The sequence below is a fragment of the Rhinatrema bivittatum genome, chromosome 7 (assembly GCF_901001135.1).
Source record: "Rhinatrema bivittatum chromosome 7, aRhiBiv1.1, whole genome shotgun sequence".
In the NCBI taxonomy this organism is placed as follows: domain Eukaryota; kingdom Metazoa; phylum Chordata; class Amphibia; order Gymnophiona; family Rhinatrematidae; genus Rhinatrema; species Rhinatrema bivittatum.
Genome location: NC_042621.1, coordinates 2535833 through 2553042, shown reverse-complemented (window position 1 = coordinate 2553042; position 17210 = coordinate 2535833). Strand labels below are relative to the sequence as shown.

Here is a 17210-nt window from a genome sequence, read left to right as displayed (position 1 = left end):
TACCAGGGGGTGCCCACGCCCTTACCCTGGGCTCTATCAAATTCTCTTACCACTTGGTGCTTCCACCATTCCCCCTCCCCCCCCCCCCCCCCCCCCCCCCCCGGGAAGGCAGTTCCGTGCATGCACCAACCCCTTCCATGAAGAAAGATTTCCCGGTGTCTCCTTGGATCCCCCTAGATCTACAGCTTGCTTTCCACTGAAACAGGCTGGCTTCTTGTGCATTCATACCTCTCGGGTATTCGATCTTCATCCTAATTACTACCACCAAGCAGGCCCTGCACCATTTTGGCACCTTCTCCTCCCTGTTAAAAATCTTTAAATTTAAAAAAAAAAAAAAAAAAGTTACGCCCTGCTACTCATCTTTCTTAGTGAAACCCTTAAAAAAAAAAAAAAAATCCTGCTCACCAACAGTATGAGGCTATTGGCGAGCAGGCCACAAACGTTCTTGTGGCCCCCTGCGCTATGAACCTTACCGCACCAGTCTGCCACCTTTTCACATAGGCTCATAGCTATGAAGTGGCCAAAGCCTCAAGACACTTGACAATCTCCCGAAAGGAATCTTTACTCTGTAAGACTAAATCCAAATTGATCAAACCACGAGCCCCTGCTACCTCGCTTGAGAAAGGTTCAGCAAGCCCAGAGGATGGTCTTTTGCTCAGAGTTATTCTTGTTTCCACACTCACAAACCAGAGCACATAAACACAGGGTTGGAAATCCTCCGAGCAAGAGAATTACTGGCTTTCCTTGCCAATCCAGACACGCTGGCTTCATACCCAGTGCCCTCTGCGTATTCTCAAGGGCTGTAAAGAGGCAGCTGGGTCACAGCAGTGACCCCGTACTTCAGCAGAAGATAAATATCCACTGTGAAACCATGGGCCCCTGCTGGCCACAGAGATAACCTATCACCTGGGCCCAGGGCTAGTAGGAGATAAGGCTCTGAGGAAAGGGCAGAGGGGACACCTGCAGGTCAGACGTTCCTGGAGACCGGCGATGGGCGAGGCAGGTAGTGGCGAGAAATGCTTCATGCAAATATCTGTGACCCCCACCCACTGGAGACCCTACACGATGTGCTCCCCCGAACACCCTCAAAACAAGCAGATGTTCTGTTCCAGAATTGAGTTTTCCCTATTGACATATTTTAGAAAAACCAATGGGTAAGATTAGAATGGATCTCCAAGGAGGAGGGCGTCAAAGTGCCGGCACCACACAGCTTCAGGCTTCTCAGAGAGGGAGCACCACTGGTATCTAGCTAGATTTCAGAAGATGTGTTATAACAGAAACCCTTCTAAAGAGGTACAGCGCATCAAATAAACCATCTCGGCTGAGAACCTCAAAGACCATGGAGGGAACACATTGCCCAATATGCATATCGGAAGGCTCGATTAGTCCACAGGAAGACCCGATAGATGAAGGTCAACTAGCATTGGGGAGGTTCGGAAGATGGCTGCTCCTTGTGCGTCACACAGCCGGCTGCCTTGAAGGATCACAGATCCGCAGACCGAACCCAACGGAACCACCAACCTGCTCAGGGCAAAGGAGCCACACAAGGCGACTTATTTTCCCTTCTCCTCACTGGGCTGTCTCACTTGTCAAAGGAGTAAGCAGGCCTGCCACTTTGGCAACAAGACTCTTGCACAGAATTAAGCTTCAAACCTTCTCTCTAGTCCTAAATTCAGTCACCATAGCAACAGTGTCAACCACTTGCTGGTTTCCCTGCGATTATTTGACAAGGAGGGAGGGTGGAAGGATATGAAAGAAATCTGGGGGGAAGCGTTAGAAACATGGCTAAGTACCAGCAGACTAATTACTGCAGAGACGAGTTAGGAGTGTCAGTCTTAAGTGTTGCCTTCCTGCTCCTCAGAGAGGGAAGCGACTGTGACCGACACACCCGCGCCCTGCACCTTGCATCTCCTGGAGGAGCACCACAGAATTTCCTTTCATCCCCACCTAACAATAAGAGCAGAAGCCCCTCCCCAAGTTAGCTTCCAGCTGCCATATAAAAATCTCCCACAAGCCACCCAGGGAGGAAAGAAGCTGCCCACAACTACCCAAATGACCCTCCATCGGGTCACAGCTCACCTTAAACCGCATTTCAAATGAAGTCGTGTGGCTGTAACTCTACAGGTACTTTACAAAACGTAAAGTCAGCAGGTTGTAGGCCGGACTAAAGGGACACATTCCTAACCAGTTTCTCAGAGCCCAAATCTCCAAAAAGACAGTCACAAACCTATGACTTTAACCCAGCAAAACAAGTCATCACCCACCACTGGTCTGTTGCCCTTCATTTGCTTCAAGGCCCCTTCGTGTTGCCACGGGAAAGCTCTTTTACCAGGATGCTGCTGCTGCTGCTAGCATCAACCAGTTCCTTCTACAGCTCTGCTGCGATCAATGTTCATTACCGTACCGGGCCGAGTGGATGCCTCTTCTAAGAGCACCCAAGCGCTTTCAACGGGCACCATTAAAAATGAAATCCGGCGGCATTCATTCATGCCAGCATGACCAAGGTCCCATTAGACCCGCTCTCTGAGTCCTTAAAGGAAACCAACATTTCAGCACAGGCCCACTCTGCCTGTGCCACAGGACAAATAGTTGGCCTGGTTTTCCACCCGGGGAAAAAGGACCTTGGGAGACACCGAAATCCTCAGCCCAAGCGCAAGGCGACAGTCAAAAAGCAAACCGAACGTTAGGAATTATTAGGAAAGAAGTGGAGAATAAAAACGGAAGGCAGCTTAGTCCCTCGCCTCTGGATCCCTGGTGCACCGTGTGCGGTTCTGGTTGCCCCATCTCAGAAAAGGAAGCGGAACTAGAAAAAGCACAGAGAAGGGCAACAAAAATGATAAAGGGTATGAAACTTGGAGAAGAGATGGCTGGGGGGGGGGGGGGGGAGAGATATGATAAGAGGATAATAAGATCTTGAGTGGGGCGTAACAGGTAAACAGGGAATGGATAAATAAATGCCCTTTCAAACACCACCAGGGGCACCACTTTTTAAAAGAAAGCAATTTTTCACTCCGTGTACAACCGAAGGGTAGAAAGTGCTGCCAGAGCTTGTGATGAGAGCAGTTTTAAGAGAGGGCCTGGAGACGTTCCTGGGAGGAAAGTATCCATACGCCACCCCTTACAGAGGAGCACTTGGGAAAGGCATTGCTTCTCCCTGCTTATGGGCAAGGATGGGGTCTATTCTTCCTGCCAGGTACTCGTGTGACCTGCATTGGCCATCGTCAGGACGCCGGACTCGGGGGTTCTCTGCTCGGACCTAGCACGCCACTTCACGTATTCCCTACTGGCCTTGGCCAACTTCTGGTTTGAGGGCGACGCATTTATGCACAACTGAAGCTAGTAACCAATGCCTGGAAAAATGCCAGCAGCTGGGCATCCGGTCTGACCTTCATCTGTACGTTTTGAAGGCCGAATCACACCAGGGACTCTCTGTGATTCCTCAAAGTAACATCTTCCTCGTTTCCAGGTCAGTTCATCCCTTTATTTATTTATTTATTTATTTATGTTTACGCTTCCTACATTTTTTTAAATTTGCTTAGAGTAAAAGGCAAAGCTCTCCTACGTAGAGCTTTAAAAGAACTCGCCTCCCCTCCGGGTTAGGCATCAACGGTACCAGGAGAGGCTTTAAGAGGAGGTGAATCTGTGCAGACCTGGGGGATGGTGCACAATGCACTCCCAAGCACCTAGAGAGAAGCACAAAACGACAGATAATAGGTGCAGAAGACAGTGTACAACTCCAGACTCTCCTGGGCCCGTGGAATGTGCAGGTTTACATTCCCTGTAGCCATCACAAACCAAAAACCCATGGGCCCGCCCATAAAAAGCCACAAGAAGATTTAGTTCTGGGAAACCTCATAAAATGCTAGCGACTGGCGTGGCAGGCTGCAGGGCAGACCCCCCCACAGGGCAGCAGGTACAGCCTCATCAGCTGTTACGCTGGGGCACAGCAGATAAAGGGGGCTTCCTTCTGTTGGCCTTCGCTCTCTCTGTAAATAGAGGTCTTTGAAAGAGGCTCTCACGGGTTTCTAAAGCCCTGGCCTATCTCGCCTTGAAGAGGAACTGGGGGGCGGGGGGGATTCAGCACGATTTCTGGTGAATAATGACAAGAGAATCCAATGCAGGAGCAATAAAGGTAATTCAAACGGCAGCTGCCCTACTACCAAGTATGGGTGGGAAGAAGGGGGGACAGCTGAGGACCATTCCTTTCCAACCAAGAGGAGAAAAATGCAAACTTTCTGCAGCTTCTATGGTATTCTCGGCACGGAAAATAAACAGAACTCAAAATGCTTACAAAAGGTTCACGCGTATTCTCGGCATGGTCCTGGGCACTAGGGTCCTCAGGGTTAGCAACAATGAATATTCATGAGGTACCCGTGGCCAGGCAAGAAGAGTATATTCTGGTTAGACTGCGAATTAAACCTTTCTGCGGCCATGGAGGAGGAAGCAAGATGCCACTAAACGTGAAAACCCATGCAGGTACAGGAGAGCAAGCTCTTGGGAACGCCATATGATTTGTGCTAATACTGGGATACAGTCATCGATTAAGTTCGCTATCCAGTTCACTGTGAACACTAAAATCCCCATGTGGGGGGTACACAGAAAACACCGGCCTGCTAGAAGAGGAGAAACCTGTAGGCCACCGGAACACGGTGTATTTTGGGTAAGCAAAATGGCTTCACTAAACAAGCAAGCAGTGCTGACTAGTCAGAAGGGCAAGTGTCCCTACACAGTACATCCGTGCATGGGTCCATCAGGTCCGAGTGCCCTCCCTTCCGGCAGAGAGGCCTGGGATCCAAGCAGCCCCACCGGCCGGTCAGAGCAAAGCCCAGGAAAATGCTTTAACTACTTCCTATTTTCCTTCCATTGCCAGAGGCCACAAAAAGATCATGAGGGGCTAAACACTGAAGACCATCCAACATTTTGCTGGGCCCAAGTGTCCCGCTTCTGTCTTAATTAATTACAAACAGCTTTAACTGCAAGGATTTTACAGTGGAAGGGACGTTCTAGTAGAAGAGGTCACGATAAGGAGGATCAAAATAGGCAGAGTAGCATTAGCAAATATTTATTTAAGAAAAAGGTGGGAATGCATGAAACAATTTCCTGGGCAGGTGGCAGAGGCAAAAAAAAAAAAAAAATTCAAAAAGGCCCAGGACAGAAGAGCAGACATAAAACAAAAGGTGAAACAGGATACAAACATTGTACCAAAAAAAAACAGAAACCAAGCAGGTTAGATGGGGCCCTAATCTCATCTGCCCTCAGATTCACCGTTTCTTATTGCTCGCCCTGAACAAATGTCTGCGGCGAAAGAGGTCACCAGAAAAAAAAAAAAAAAAAGGACAGACATCACACACAGCAAAATGAGCGTCGGGGGTGAACATGGGCAGTAAAACTCAGTCAGTGCAATTAGCGAGTGCCTGGGTCCATCCTGCAGGGGACTTCACCCAGACAATCAGGAAGGAGAGTGGAGGCCCTAGCTTTGGGTAATAACTTTCTCCCTGTGCCAGCACCTTGAAGAGTTCACATATAATCTGCCCTTAAGTGCTCCACCTCTCTCAGGCCCCTGCCCTTACACACTCCTTCCCTTGCCCAGGAGGCCATTTGAAAAGAAAAACCAGACATGCGGGTGGATGTGCCGGAGGCAAGAGAAATGCCAAGGCAGGCCAGGCAGCGAAGACATTACAAGCTTTACACTGGATGCTCATAGCACCACTAACATCAAAAGTCTAACAGGTGAGGAGGCGATCTCATCCAGCTCTACCGAGTGCAAGCTTCAGCATGTTAGCAATATCCATCCAAAGGAAATGCGCGCTCTGCATTTGAGCCTGTGGAAGAAAACCCTTCCCTTACGTCTCACTCTATCTGTTGAGTAACCCCTACAGATTATCTACAGGGCGAAAGAAAGAAAGAAAAAAAAGGAGTTGAAGGGATGCAACGAATGGCCCATTTCCAGTTTAGATGTTTAAAAAAAAAAACAAAAACAGACCAAACTGTGCTATAAATCAGGATCCCAGTCTAAAAGCTGCAGAAAGCATCCAAGAATAGTGTCCTAAAGCACAAGTCACTGCCAAGCACAGCCTAAAGAGAGCTGGCAGCCTCGGCCGCGCCCTGCACTGCACCTTTCGCACGCTAAATCAAGTTTCAAAGAGACTACGCATTGGGAGGACGGCAGATTAAGGAGAAGAAAAATAGATGCGCGCGCACACACACAGACCTGCGACTTTACTGCTGCCTTGGGCGAGTGGCGAACTTGGGAGGGTTGTATTGGGTAGGGAGCTGGCAGCAGGGCACGTGGAAAGCCCACCCCTTTCACCTCGGCCGGCTGCAGCCCCCCAGGAGCCGGTACCCACCCCTGCTGGCCCCCGCACCCCTAACCGTGCGACACAGCCGCAGTCGCGCTGCAAGGACCGGAAAATAAAAAGCCCTCGCCGCCACGCGACAGCGGCCCGGGCACAGGCCCCACCGGGCGCCGAAAAACTTGAGCAAACATGAATATTCATAAAGCACTAGTGGAGGGGAAGGGAGGGATGCTCACCTCCCGAGGGAAGGGGGGAGAGCGCAGGTCACAGGCAACAACACTCAACTTCTCAATGGCAGCTCCGGGAGGGGAGGAGAGGCTTGGATTACAGAGAAAGAAAGATATTTAAAATAAAAAAAAAAAAAAAGGAGGGGGGTGAGTGAGAGGAGGCGGGGGAGGGCTGTAAAAGAAAAGGAGAGACTTCCCGTCGCCACTCCGAGCCCGTCTGCTCCACCACCGGAGCTCGCTGAGCCGTGAAAAGGAGGAGGAGGGAGCCCTGCAAAAGTAACTTCACCCCGGCGCTGCTGCTGCATGCACCTGAGATTACTGCTCCTCCATAAAACAGCAAATGCACCTGAGATTACTGCTCCTCCATAAAACAGCAAATGCACCTGAGATTACTGCTCCTCAATAAAACAGCAAATGCACCTGAGATTACTGCTCCTCCATAAAACAGCAAGACAAAGGAGCAGCCCGGGATATTGGGGGGGGGGGGGTACTGAGTTTATCTTCCACGCGGGAGTCAAGATCTAGAAGGGCAACCCCACACCCCAGAGCCGTGCACCATCCTCTCAGGCTTTAAGAAAACCAACCTCCCCCCCCCCCCCAAAAGGGGGGGGGGAGGAGCTGCCCCCTCCCCACCCCGCGGAAGCCGCTTCCTTACCTGGTAAGTAATAGAGGGGGGGCTTCAGTCCAAACATGATTTACATTATTCCATGGGCGACCAGGAGAACAGGAAGGCAACGAGACCCCCCCCCCCCGCGAAAAAAAAAAGTCAACTCTTAAAAATAAGAAAAACAAATCCGAAAAGGAAAAAATAAAAATAAGTAAAGTGAGGAGCCCCCTCGCAGGCTCTCGGCAGCTGCCGGCTCTCCGCTGCTGCCTCCCGTGTTTCCTGCCTTTTAGATCACAGATGCAAATAAAAAAAAAAAGGGGGAGCAAAGGGAGGGTCCCAGGCTTTGAATTTTTTTTTTTTAAGAATTACTCATTTAGACCCCAAAATAAATAAATAAAATAAAGCGCCTCCGAGACGCGCGAGTAACAAATCTTTTCTCCATTCAGTAATGTGAATGTCAAGGGCGAGGGTCATCGCATTTGTTTCCAGCAGGGCTTGAGGTCCAGGATCAGAAGAAATACAAAAATAAATAAATAAATAAATAAGTAATAAAAAAAAAAAAAAAGGAGGAAGGAAGAGAGAGAGAGAGAGGGAAGGGTATCTCTTGTTGCCAAGGAGAAATCGCTTTGTTTTCTTTTCCCCTTAGCTACTGGTTCAAAAAAAAAAAAAAAAGCAAGCGAAAAGGAAAAATTATTAATAGTGAAAGAGGCGAGAAGAGCAGCGATCAGGTCCGTCCGGGGCAGGCGATGAGAGGGAGCCCCCTTCCCCCCTCTCTCTCTCTGCTATTTTAGCTTCTTATCTCTTATCCTCCGCGTCCCGAGCACTCACTCTCTCTCTCTCTCACACACAAAAAATCATCCCCTCTGCCTCTGGCTACAATAACACAGGCAGCAAGCGAGAGGAGGAGGAGGGGGGCGTGAGGGAGACTAAGCTGCTAGCCCAAGCCCCTTCGATCAATTTTCATGCAAGAATCATTATCGGTAAATTGGAAATCTGGCCGGCTGACAGCAGATTTGTCTCCCCTAATGAAGGAGAGGGGGGGGCACAGACTCGCACGAGTCCTCTCCCGTGCTTTATTCTCTGCTCTTAAAAAGAGGAAGCAAAAAATATCCGACCCCCCCCCCCCCCAGCGTTTGGCCCTCGGCTGCAATTCCACCGTGGAGGAGGAAGAAGAGGCGAGGGCTGAATCCCCTAGGAAAGGGGGGGGGGGCGGGATGGTTGCCTCTTCCTTGCCTCTTGATCGCCTTTTTATTTGGAAGCAGCTGTTGACCTCGGCCGTTCCTCGCCACTTTCCAAACCCACACACCCCCCCCTCTCCCCCTGCCGAAGCCTTCTGCTCCCCTCCTGCCCCCTCTGTGTTTGAACACAAAAGGCTGCCAGAAGCGGCAGGGGGTAGCAGTTAACCGAGGAGCGAGAGGCAGAGGCATTCAAAGCTAGGGAGGGGGGGAGGGGGCGGCTTATTAGGAAGACACATTATGAAAGTGGATCCGAAAAGAAATACCATTTAGATCGGATAAATTTCAATTTACTCATATGCATAAAATATTAGCTGTGTGTAGTCCTGTGTTATTCGCACACAGCACACCCACCCCTCTCTCCCTGTTGCTCCTATAATCGAGTGCCTCACAGTCCCACACATTCCCCCTCCCGGAAGGCGTTATCAGATCTGAACAGACATGCTTGCAGGCAAATAGGGCTAATAAATGCTATTACTGAGATACTGCCGGCTGCACCATAGTAACAACAGCCCCGGCTAATTTGGTTTAAGTAAACCACCAACTGCACACTGTGTGTGTGTGTGACTGTGAGTGAGTGTGTGTGTGCGCACCCCAGTTCAAGAAGGCAATATGTGATCATTCTCCAGGCTGAGAAAAGCCACATCCCGTCCGTACGTGGCCAGCCCATCGCACGTTTCTGCTTGGGGGTTTTTCGTGGTTTGCTTTTGCACATACAGCCCAGGCCCACATACAAGGGACATTTATGAGTCTTTGCACCTACAAAAACAGGTTTTCGGGCAGCAGTTTTGCAAACCTCAACGCAGGGGTGTGCACAGGGAAAAAAAAAAATTCCTTTTTGTGTGTGTGTGTGTTTTAAATTTCGTTTTACGCTCAGATTAGATTTTGTGTGTATAAAGTAACAAAACAAAATGGATGCACATCCCTGTCCTCCCCCAGGTCGCTGCTTCGCCTGTCAGCGTGGCCGTTCCCAGCTCTTCATGAAGCCCGGGCCTGCGGCCTCTTTCCTTTTTTAGGGCTTTACGTTTGGTCCCTGTTCCGACCGGAGCGCATAGGAAGTGACCCTGCACATATTAGTGGCCCATTTGGCCTAAAATAGGCTCATGGAAAAGGCGGCTCCAAGGGGAGACACATTCGCGTGGATGGGGGCAAAAAATGAATGGAATTTAAGATAGGGGACAGAAGCAGTGGGAGGGAAGCGAGGGTAAAGCTAGGAGAGCACACAGGCTCTGCAGCATCCTTCGAGGAGAGAGGAGCCTTGTGGCCTTTATCTGAGAGAGAGGGGGATGATTATTGTTCCCTAAAGGGGGAAGTATGGCATTCATCTCCCCCCATACCCCATCAGGTCACTTACATCCAACTCGCCCTTCACAGCAAGCACATGTTAGAGAGCTCAGGAGCAGCCATAGAGGTTTACAGCTCAGTTGGACAATTAAGGAGGGGGGGTTTGCATCTAGAAACATCTTTTTGTGCAAACAAGATAACAACCCCCCCACCAAATATTGGTTTTCCCCTCCCCATGCAAGGGACAGACTCCATGCGCAATGGCTTCATTTTGATTTGGCAAAATACCAAATTCCATTTTAGGGGTCCAGGGCTATCACTATTACATGGAGCTTGCGTTCCTCCAGGAAGAGAACTCCTGTTCATGCTCGTTCCGGAGGTAAGGGGGGGTCGATGTCGCCCAACTTTTTCTACATAAGAAAGTGGTCCTATTTTGCAGCTGTGACGCTGAAAAATTCTAACTGCAGAGCACTGGTGGCAGCTGACCTCTGCTAATTTATGAGTGTGCAGCCACCACAGCAACACAAACACTTCCTGGCTCCTTCTCCACACCACCAGTTCCTCAGCGGAAATCAGAATGGCACAGATGTTCTCCTAAACCTCAATTCCTATGGCCCTGTCACTTTCCAAGAAATCCCCCAAATGCCAGGTTGGCATTTCCTACCTACAATTCTGCTACTGTGTCTGTTCTTTACACATGTAACGCAGAATAGGGAGGTGCACAGCCACAATTGTTCCTTGCACGTTGTGGGCCATTTTTAGCCCAAATTTCATTTTGAGAGTTTTAGTTTGTCATTTAATTTTAGTTTTGTTTCAAAAAGCACCCGCTATTTTATGAAACAAATAAAAACAAAATCTTTTCCGAGTTTTTGGAGCCATTTTCAATTCGTTTTGGATTTAACAAAATGGCCATTTTCTGTTCGGATCACCATTTGTTTTAAAATGAATGCACATTCCTAGTATTCAATAACCATGCACCCAATAAAGGATGATCAATCTGATCTGTGACACAACAGAGGACGGTGGGTACATGGCACAGCCTGGTAAGGGGGATATGTAGAACATTCTCTTTTGAGAGGAAGAGAAGGTACAGCTGGCGATTAGATAGGATCTGCGGTAGACGGCAGCAGAAGAGGAAAAAGGGCAGACAAGTTTGGCCTTATGGTCTTTATCTGCCATCAGATGCTCTGTTTCCGTCTTAGATATCAAAGAAGTTCAGTTCCGGCGCTGAGAAATCCACTTTGTCTTGTATATTTATTCTCAGGTCTCAGGGGAGCCTGCAGCTCTGCTCTGGGTTTATGTTCTATAATTTATAGAAGATTCCACAAGCAGTGTCTTTTTGTCTTCTAGTGAACGGCATGCAAATATACACTAGTCCCTGTTTTATTTGGCACATCTGCCTCCTCCTTCCCTCAACCCTCTTTAAAAAAAAATATATATATATTAAAAGGAAAGGAAAAAAAAAATAGAGTCTAGCCCAGATTACATGACACCGCCTCCCCCAAGCTCCACTCCACAATCCCTGCAGGCAGACCCCAACGGTTCACTGGGCGGTGTTGAACATGGGCTGCCTATCAGGGCAAAACAGCAGGAGAAGAACCAGATAAGCAATCGCTTCATCTGTCCCTACCACACTAGCCTCCCCTGTGCTCATGTCTGCCCACCACCAGGGAGCTCCTCCGTGTGACAGCTGCGGGATCCATCAGTACACAAAGGACTGGGTTGTACAGGTCTCGTGACGCGCTCCTCACGCTGCAGCTCTATCACATTCCAGCTAAGATTTCACAATGTATTATTGCACGCACTAGCGCGTGTAGCCCGACGCCTGGCTCAGGTGGAAATACAAACAGCCCTTCTGCACCAGAGGTCACCCAGCGCCTGGAGCAGACGGACAAGGGCCCCCACCTCAAAAGGTGACCAGTCTGGATGTGAACTAAACGGGGTCATTTGCACGCTCACTCTTTCTAAATTCAAACAGCTCATTCTGGCTCTTGAGAACTATTCAGAAAGATAGTAAGTCAGTCCAATTAAAAAAAAAAAAAGGTCTTGCTCCATGACCTTTGTTTCAACCTATCCAAGTGGACTAACCCGGGATTCCCGCCACTAAATGCAGACAGACAACTAAATCAACACTACCTATTTATCAAGAGGTGAGCATCAGAACATGCAGGAGGACAGGCGGCCACAGCCTGGAGCTGCAAAAAAAAAATTATATAAAAGGGAATGTAAAGAAGATCTGAAAGAAAAACCATTTCACTCAGGGTGAGGTGGCTACAGCATTCACTGCTTAGCGAGGGCCTGTGCCCAGCATCGGCGAGATCCCTTCAGGAGCACGCAGTCTCCATTAATAGCATGGGATGGGCCGCTCAGGCAGCAAGAACCGATGTGGAGAGCGGTCTCTCCCGTTCTAAAATGGTTAGCAACAGCGGCCGCTGTGCACGGCGTCTGGTACCCGGAAAGTGTGTTTCCACCCCAGGGCAGCCACCATCAGGTTTGCCAGGCGCTGCTGGCGGAGACTTGCGTCTCTTTGCATCACAGGGGGTCTAAAAAGGAAAGCCCGCAGTCGCCATGGTTGGGTTATATGTTATCCCAGGCATTGCCCCCCCTGCCACCCCCACGCTTATCTGTGCACAGAATTCCTGCGGGGAAATCTCTCCGGCAGACCAAGCTGGGAAACGGGTGTTCAGCAATCAACCGGCGCCGCATGCCATGAAAGCTACATCAGTGCACGCATGGCCTGTGGCAGAGAGCAGCCCTCAGCTCAAACACAATGCAGTACTACAGCATCTGGCTCCTTCCTTGGACTGTGAGCCCCCCCGCTCCGTATTATCAGCTGCTGCTGCACTCCCGGCAGCCCCCATTGTTCAGCCACTTGTCCATGTGCGACCCCCACCTTCAAGAGAGAAAGGCCATGTTCTTTCCGCGCACACAGACCCACACACGTACGTACACGCGGGCTTACTGCTTCACTCCTGCCCTGCTCCCCCCCGGGCCACGTGTTAATGAAACTGACCTTGTTCTCAGATATCCCTTTCTGCTTTCACGTAAGAGCAGACCCCGTCCTCCGGCTTCCTGGGGAGGGAGGAAGCTTTGCTTTTTATTCTACACCCAGTCAGTCATTAATAAATCAATACTTTTTTTTTTTTTAACCTGAGGTGATGCAAGGCTCCCCCTTCTTGCTGCTCGTTCACTCAGTAAATTACCCAGGAATTGCTTTGCTTTCGATGGCAGGTCTTGTATAGGTTTCCCCCATGCAGCAGGGCTACACTTACAGCAGTGGTGATTAATACTAAATCCAACTCTACTGTATACGCTAATGACACAAGTCATAAAAATTAATTTGCAAACAAGTCATTACACATCAGCTGTACAGGCAATAAACCTGTAATTATAGGCCAATCATAGCCAGGGTATAGGGGGAGGGATGCTGTACCAGGCTGCTCATTACCACATGCAGCATTACAGGAAGATGGGCCCTGCTACCGAAGATGCAAGTCTGGTTTTGCACCGGACACTTCTGCAAATTCTGTCAGGTTGTTTTCTTCTGGTTTCCTACTTTAGACATAAGATTTTCCCCCACTGTCTGCATGCTTGGCTGTGGCAAGCTATCTCTACGTGGCGAGGTGCCAGGTGGGGAAACTGGGCAGATGCAGCAGGAGGGAGAAATGTTTCGGTATGGTGCTACCGAGCAGTGGAAGCAGGATACGCGTGGCAGCGATCACAGAACAGTGAAGGAATTTCGGTCGCGCTGGGAAGCCGGAGTAAAGCGTGCCCTGCCCAGGACACTGCTGGAGGCCATCAGGACCCGGTGTGCTCTCCTGCCTGCACAGTAAAGCATATTGCAATTGGCGAGATTGGCCCTTGTAATAATTGCCAAACAGGTGGGCAAGGGGAGGGGGCAGCAGAAAAGCAGGAGTCAAGGCTCAGCCTTAAGAGTTATCCAACGATGATACGTGTACATGAGCCTTTGAGACTAGGGCCACACCTTGGACATCTCAAAAGTTCATGCACAAAACAGCTGCTTTGGCTAACTCTACAGAGTCCGATCAACACGCGAAGCCTGCAAGTTTTATCCAGGGATCAGCTCGGTGCCCTACAAACTTCCAGCAAGATAGCCTGAAGCTTCGCCCAGAGTACGGGGGGAGGCACCAGCACCTCGCTGCCAGAAGCTAAAACAGTGCAACGTGCTGCTGCCAGGCTACTGTATGGACTGTCGCCAAATGAACACATAGTGCCTGTATTAAGAAATCTCCATTGGCTCGCAGTAAAATGGAGGTCAAAATTTAGGAGGTTAGTTTTAAACTTCTGAATAGTGAAAAGACAGGTACTTTGCAAGATGTTATTACATGGTGCATGCCCATGAGAGCTCTGCATTCTGAAGGGCCACATTTATTACAGGCTCCTGCGGCCCATGGTTATCGACTGGAACAAACTTGGGCTGCAGCTTTTTGTAGTGTAGCAGCAGTGGCATGGAATAAGCTGCCGGTTAGGATAAGGAAGGAGCAAGACGCTAAACAATTTAGAAAGGGGAGTAAGACGCTGATGAAAGATGTGTATGGGTGAGGACCAATTTCTAGGTTTAATTCTTCTGAACTACTGTAATGTTTTATTAGTATGTTGATGGTTCTGTGTGTGTTATGAATGTGTTCATTGTAATCCGCACTGAATCACGAGAACATTCCTTATATAAGATTTTTAAATAAATAATTCGACCCGAGTGACATTTATACAAATCAATTGCTCTACCATGGCTGCCCCCACTGTAAACCAGTTCCGTGTACATTTATTTTAAAGGTTGGGCTGTCTGCAACTGCAGTTAGACCACGCCAAATGATACAAAATGTAGCAGGCAGACTATTAACAGGTAACTCCATTAGGTGAACATATAACCTCGGTCTTACTCTCATTACATCGTCTCCCCGTCTCATGGCGCAGACACTGTAAAATGCTTGTCATCATACATAGTTTGTTAAATAATTTTAACGTGCCATGGATCTCCTTGACATTAAGACTTACCACCACCTTGCATGCATTAAGATCTACCAACCAGGCTCTTCTAGGTGTTCCTTCATTTAAGTAGGCTCACCTTGACGAGACTAGGGAGCAGCCTTTCTCTGGAGCCGGTCCATTTCTATGGAACTCTCTTCCATTTACTTTACACACGGGCCGATACAGTAAAAATCACGGGAGAGTGGGCGAGCGCCCGCTCTCCTGTGCGCGCGATTCAGTAAATTCATTTATTTCAATTAGGGCCCGCGGTAGAAAGAGGCGCTAGGGACACTAGCGCGTCCCTAGCGCTTCTTTTTGGACAGGAGCGGCGGCCGTCAGCGGGTTTGACAGCAGATGCGCAATTTTGCCAGCGTCTGTTCTCAAACCCGCTGACAGCCACGGGTTCCGAAACCGGACGCCGGCAAAATTGAGCGTCCGGTTTTCAAGCCGTGGGCCCATTTAAACATTTTTTTTAAAAATTTTTAACTATTTTTAACTTTTGGGACCTCCGACTTAATATCACCATGATATTAAGTCGGAGGTGTACAGAAAAGCAGTTTTTACTGCTTTTCTGTGCACTTTCCCGGTGCCGAGAGAAATTAACGCCTACCTTTGGGTAGACGCTAATTTCTGAAAGTAAAATGTGTGGCTTGGCTGCACATTTTACTTTCTGAATCGCGCAGGCATAACTAATAGGGCCATCAACATGCATTTGTTCTATGTAAACCGTAAACATGTAAACATGATGTTCTATGTAAACCGACGAGAGTTCTATGTAAACATGATGTTCTATGTAAACCGACGAGATGTTCCCAACGGTCGTCGGTATACAAAAGTTATTAAATAAATAAATAAATAAATAAATAAATCTGCATGTTGCGGGCGCTATTAGTTTCGGGGGGGTTGGACGCGCGATTTCGGCAAGCTATTACCCCTTACTGAATAAGGGGTAAAGCTAGTGCGTCGAAAACGCGCATCCAAATGCGGGTTAATAGCGCGCTCCACCGGAGCGCACTGTACTGTATCGGCCTGACAGTGTCCAAGACTCATAAACTTTCAAAAATAACTTAAAAACGCACCTCTTCAAATTGGCTTCTGCTGGTCCCACAACAGACATGACCTCCAGAAGTATGATCTCTAAGGACTTGACCTCTTTAGAATCAAGGCTTAGCCTCTCCAGTAGGTGGTACGAGTTTTATGTGTACGTGCCCTGTGTTTTGTATGTTTTTTTAAACTGTTTTATTTTTATGTAATGTTTATTTTATGTGTGTTTTTTGTAAGCCGCTCCAAACTATGGAGAGTCGGGGTATAAACAGTTTTAAATAAATTGTGTACATTCTATACTTAATGTATGACGTGATTTAGCATCAATATCAGAAACCACTGGGCCCCAACCTGAAGATTAAAATTACAGATGGCAGAGAAAATAGGTATTTGGGAGTAGAGTCCCAGCATCATTATGACAAAGTACAGTACATGTAGAAGCAAGGCTTGACTGATTCAAAGGGTGTTGCAAATCTACATCTGTTTTATGTATTTATATATATATCTAATATTAAAAAGAGTACTTTTAACAGAACCTGACTCCGTAACATAAAATAACCAAACACAAGAGAGAATGACAGAGCTTGAAGCTGCCTGGCGAAGTCCTGGTGGTGACCCTCTGGTTCTGGGGTTTATGACGTAGCCCGGAAACCTGGACGGATTTACCGCAGTGGAATGCACTGCTACCATCTGTTATTCAGCATATTGGATATGGCCAGATACAGCAGGGCTTGTGTAACTCCAGATGCAAAAGAACCTTGCAAAGCATCCTAAGTCCTCAGCCTGGAAATGGCTGCACTACACTCCCTGTGAAAGGGTTGATGATCTGGCTAGCAAAACGCAGTGTTCCCATTCAGGACACAGCAAGGTCAGTCCAGAGAGAGTCCCTCACCGTGCCATTATTGCGACCAGGGAGCAGAACACGGAGATGAAAACCGCTTCTAGGAAATGCTCTTAGAGCTAAACAAAGCCTCAAGTTACTTTTACAATAAATTAAGAGCGGCAAACGCTGTGCCCTGCCCTGTGGATGAGCTGGGTTTCCAGCTTCCTCCGCCAGCATGCAAGCCCCGGGGAGGGAGTTAGCCATGGCTCAATGGTGACACCTAGAGGCCAGGCTTACAGTCCACATTTGCCACGGTCCAAAAGGGAGGCGCGGTTTGTGGCCCCTGGGAGGAGGATATAAAATAAGGGGAAGCCTCAGGCCCCACTGCCGATACTTGTGAATGCTTTAGCCCGGCTGAGGCTGTTCTAATTAATCTGCAGGCCCACAGGAGCAAGAGGAAACTGCTAGGCCACAATCTTCCAACTAATAAACAATTCTTATGTAAATTAGCAAAACCAAATAAAACAAAAAAAAAACAAAGCAACACATTGTTCTTTGCATTCCCTGGCCCCTTTTGTATGCGAACCGTACAGCTGTTTCATGATGTCATCTGGCTGTTCATTAAGGCTCAGAACAGATATGCAAATGACTTTGCGGCTGGGGACCAGGGCGCAGGGAAAAAAAGGAGCCAGGCCCGAGGCTGGA

At 48.6% G+C, this 17210-nt stretch overlaps 1 protein-coding gene across 10 annotated transcripts in view; it reads right to left on the bottom strand.

Annotated features, from left to right (window-relative positions):
* Window positions 1-17210, bottom strand: part of GSE1 (Gse1 coiled-coil protein) — a 378777-nt gene that overhangs the window by 117762 nt on the left and 243805 nt on the right. The window contains exon 1 of one of the 10 annotated variants that reach the window (XM_029608054.1): window positions 7179-7279. The exons of the other annotated variants lie outside the window; for them this stretch is intronic. Coding sequence (XP_029463914.1) covers window positions 7179-7215 — 37 coding nt within the window. The 5' untranslated portion in view covers window positions 7216-7279. Of the gene's footprint in view, window positions 1-7178; window positions 7280-17210 lie in introns of those variants that run through there. 10 annotated transcript variants of the gene reach the window in all.